This window comes from Leptonychotes weddellii, unplaced genomic scaffold, assembly GCF_054177405.1.
Source record: "Leptonychotes weddellii isolate Sample4059 unplaced genomic scaffold, ASM5417740v2 HiC_scaffold_17385, whole genome shotgun sequence".
NCBI classification, from domain to species: Eukaryota; Metazoa; Chordata; class Mammalia; order Carnivora; family Phocidae; genus Leptonychotes; species Leptonychotes weddellii.
In genome coordinates this window covers 1-4,194 of record NW_027757480.1, presented here as the reverse complement: position 1 = coordinate 4,194, position 4,194 = coordinate 1, and the positions used below count along the sequence as shown (strand labels likewise).

Genomic DNA, 4,194 nt, shown 5'->3' with positions numbered 1-4,194 from the left:
AGTTCATTTTTGCCCTTGCTTCCCTTGCCTTTGGCGATGTTTCTAGGAAGAAGTTGCTGCGGCTGAGGTCGAAGAGGTTGCTGCCTGTGTTCTCCTTTAGGATTTGGACAGATTCCTGTCTCACATTTAGGGCTTTTATCCATTTTGAGTCTATTTTTGTGTGTGGTGTAAGGAAATGGTCCGGTTTCATTCTTCTTATACATTATATTTGAAAAACTCTCTGTACTGTTCATATATATATGTATAAAACACACACGTGCACGTTTATTATAAGTTTAGAAAAACCAAGTTAATATAGGAAGAAAATTAAACTCACCGCTTTTCTATTCAGAAATAGTCACACTTGACAGTACAATGTATACGTCTTTTGAGTTTCTTTTCATAAATACAAATGAACAAACTTCATATAACTAAAGGCAGACTTTTAAAAGAATAACTGTAACGCTGGGATTCGAGTATTTATTGAAAACACATGTGCTGCAGAGAAGCTATTTGTTAGCGGAACTCGTACACGCGCCTAAGATAGCAACGTTTAAATGCTCCGGAACAAACGCGTTCATCGAATTCTTGCGATTCCACAGGAACGCCAGTGCGGGAGAGGAGAGGACAGCACGCTGCCGAAGACCCCAAGCAGCCCTCCCAGACGCATGCGGCAGCTTGCCTTCAACTGGGACTCCAAGCCCGGGGGGTCTTCTCAGCGCGCCTGGCTGCGGGGCCCCGCGCCTCACGGCCCGCACAGGACACAGGGGGCGCAACAGCAGCAGTGCTGGTCCTTCGGGAAGGGAGGCTGGGCGCTCCCTTGGGCTCCAGGCCCCCGGCAGGCCCGTGCATGGAAAGAACAGCTGCGTGGTGTGGTTCCCCGGGAGCCCCCTGGGAGCCCCACCTCCACCAGCACACCTCCCACGACCCCACTGCTGACGCTTTGACAGGGGACGGGGGACTCAGCCTGCAGGGGAGCGCCCCATTCTGGCCAGGCCCTGCCCCTCCCTCCCTCGGGCCCTAAGGAAGTTCCTGAAGTTTCCAGAGCCTCCGGGCCTCCGACTGCAAGTCCCCTTGCCCCGCTTGGCCGGCTGACCAAGAGGAAAGCGAGTGAGCGACTGGGTGTTTGGTGAATGAGGTGGAATGTCTTTCACAGGGTCTGCAGCACACACGGGTACGTCCCTCCACCCGCCGACAACGTTATCCGGGAGCACTGGCCCCTCTGGACTGTTGGACGTGAGTCTGGCCCGGGAGACAAATACGGGGACGGTTATCTGTGTCCATGCGGACGAGAGCAGAGGAGGTGATTTAAGCACAGGGGAAATACAGAGCGTTCAGGTAAATCGTCATCAAGCCACACGGTGACAGAGACGGTCCGGTACCGGGCGAGCTCGGGGCCGTGTTTGCACGAGCGCAGGGACACGCGGAGCTCGCACGCGCTCTTCTGCACAACTTACATCACGCCGGAAGAGTCCCCTTTCTGTAGAGGACACTTCGGAGGCTGACTAGAGAACCCTTCCATCCAGTGTTGAGGAAGTCAAGCAAGAATACGTAACTCACTCCACAGTGAACTGGAGAGTCCACAGAACAACACAGTTAGTCCTCAGAAGATTTCCCTCTTAACACGATTCTTCCAAATGCGAATGAATACAACCGAAATACCCAGTGACCTGCGGACTGAATTCACAAGTCCCGGGATGGTGAGGGATCACGACAGAGAAACTACTGAGCGGCTGATTCCATTAAAGAAACTGGTATGATGAACGTGCTAAGAGTCAGCACGCCAAGGGCAGCGCTGACCGCAGAGAAAGGCCGGGGCTGAGCGTGCAGGTTGACCACGGAGGCCACGGAAGGGCTGGTGCAGACGGCTGCCCCCATCCTCCTGGACCAAGGCCTCTCTCTCTGCTCCTGTGGTCTCCACGGGCCTGGCACACCCTCGCGGTCCCACCACCGCGGCCCCCGGCACCTGCTCAGCGGAAGCCCGCACGATTGCCTGAGGGGGTTCCCAGGCTCTGAGAGGTCTGCAACTCCGGCCCCGCTGTGTTGGGCGAGCCCTGGTGCCCTCTGCCTGACAGGAGCGCAGGGGCTCCCCACAGAGCCGAACATATCCCAGCTGGGCCCTCCCGCCGGACAGGCACGCTGGACGCCCACGGGGCTATGGCCACGGCCTCCTGCCCCAGCACGGCCTCCTCAGGTGGCCCCTCTGCAGGTCCACCCTCTGGGGCTCCTCTCCTCTGACAGCGCAGCTGCACAAACACACACTGAAACACAAAGAACAGCAGCCACGCACACTTGGGGCCACCGTTCTCGGCACGCCTGACCTTCACAGACGGAGGACGCCAAACGGTTTGCTTCAACTCACCGTCTCAGCTTCTCCCGGATCTCGGGGTTCTTGATCTCGTTTTTCAGGTCCTCGAAGGTGTGGGCGGACGACAGGTTGCAGTAGACCCGGTATTCGTGGTAGGGCGGGATGCCGTGGTCCCGGCCGCGCTGGATGTTGATGGCGGCAAGGTCCAGGGCCACCGTGTGGGCCATGGAGAAGAGCCGCTCCGTGAGCTCCGTGTTTAGCAGCTGCGAGGGCATGCGCATCTTCCCGGCCACACCGAACAGGCCCCTGAGCAGCGGGTCGATGCCGCCCTCGCTCACGATGCGGAAGGGAGAGAAGAAGGCTTTGTGCAGGGGGATGTGTCCCTGCACGATGGGCTCGAAGTTCTCGTCCAGCCGGTGCAGCACGGGGTTGATCAGCGTGTGGCCAAAGCGGAAGGCGGCCGTGGCGAAGGCGTTGACGATGCCGGCGTTGACGCCCGGGTCGTAGCCGCGGTACTCGCCCAGCACCTTCATGCCCACCTCGCCCAGCACCTTGGGCAGCCAGTGCTGGTAGGTGATGTGCTGCATCTGCGCGCCCACGATCTTCCTCGCCTCGTGGTAGATGGTGTCGCCGTCCCAGTGTGGGTTCAGGCCGAGCAGCTCCGCGGCCACGCGGTTGTGCTCGCGGAACCAGAGCGTGTGCATGCTCGTCAGGCCCAGCTGCTCGTTGGCGCGGTGGTCCCCGGCCAGGAAGCAGGGGATGGGGCTCTCGTTCTCGTCCCGCATGCACTCCGTGGGCGGCCCGGCGGCGAAGGGCAGCAGCGGCTTCCCCGACCGCTGCACGATGCCCTGCCGCAGAAGCCCCCGGTGGCTGGCCAGGTCCCGGATGGCGCGCGCCTCGTGTTCTGTGCTCCCGTACACGTTGGAGGCGTCGATGTAGGAGGTGAGCTGGTTGATCTGCTCCCGCGGGTACACGGAGTTCATGAGGAGGGACGTCATGCCGCTGCCACACACGGGGCTGGAGCGCACGAAGAACATGCAGCGCGCCCCGCTGCGCACACGCGGGTCATTGGGGGGCACGGCCACCGAGAAGCACGGGGGGTCGCTGCTGCACACGGAGCTGCAGTGCTGGCCGTCGGAGAAGCGGGCCTGGCTCAGGGCCACCACCGTGGAGTCCAGGTCGTGGTCCAGGAACTGGCCCCACTGCATCAGCATGTGGGTGAACTGCGCGTCGGGCGTGATGGTCTCCGTCCCGATGAGGGAGGTGGACACCAGCCGGGGCATGGGGAGCGCGTGCCCGTGGTAGAGCCGGCCGGGGTTGATGCCCCGGGGCGTGTTGAAGCCGTTCTCGTACACGGCTTTCAGCAAGCGCTCGAAGGCGGTCAGCGAGGCCCCCCACATGGGGCGCTGCAGGTTGTTACACGTGCCGTCGTGTGTGCGGTACTTCTGGTGGAAGCACATGTCCGAGCAGTTGTTCACGCGCCGGTGTGCCGTGCATCCCGACAGGTTGGCGATGAGGCTCAGGTACTGGGGAGACACGAGGTCGTTGTAGTGGTAACCTGCAGGGGAGAGGGGGGCGCAGCTTACTCCCCGGACAGCGGACAGCACCCGGGGACACGGCCCAGGCCCCTGAAGTCCTCCCCAACCCTGCCTCCTGGGCTGGGGACCCAGGAGAGGGGACCTGTGTGTGACGGGCGGGGGGACAACAGGGGGTCCACTCAGCAAGGGCAAGGGGTCTTGGCAGGAACAGCCGGGAAGGACCTGACCTGCAACAGGGCTGACTGTGGGGGCTGCCCGAAGAGCCCCGCTCACACGCAGGGGCACGCGGGGGCACACGGGCTCGCACACGCACCCCCGCTCACACGCAGGGGCACGCGGGGGCACACGGGCTCGCACACGCACCCCCGC

The 4,194-nt window shown here is 61.5% G+C and overlaps 1 protein-coding gene across 1 annotated transcript; it reads right to left on the bottom strand.

The window, feature by feature from the left end:
- Window positions 1–439: 439 nt before the first annotated feature.
- On the bottom strand, window positions 440–3,967 carry LOC145718550 (peroxidasin homolog; the record flags this gene model as incomplete). Its single annotated transcript, XM_081810051.1, has 1 exon — window positions 440–3,967. A coding segment is annotated over one exon (1,630 nt), but the record flags the coding sequence as incomplete, so codon positions are not given.
- Between the last annotated feature and the right edge of the window lie 227 nt (window positions 3,968–4,194).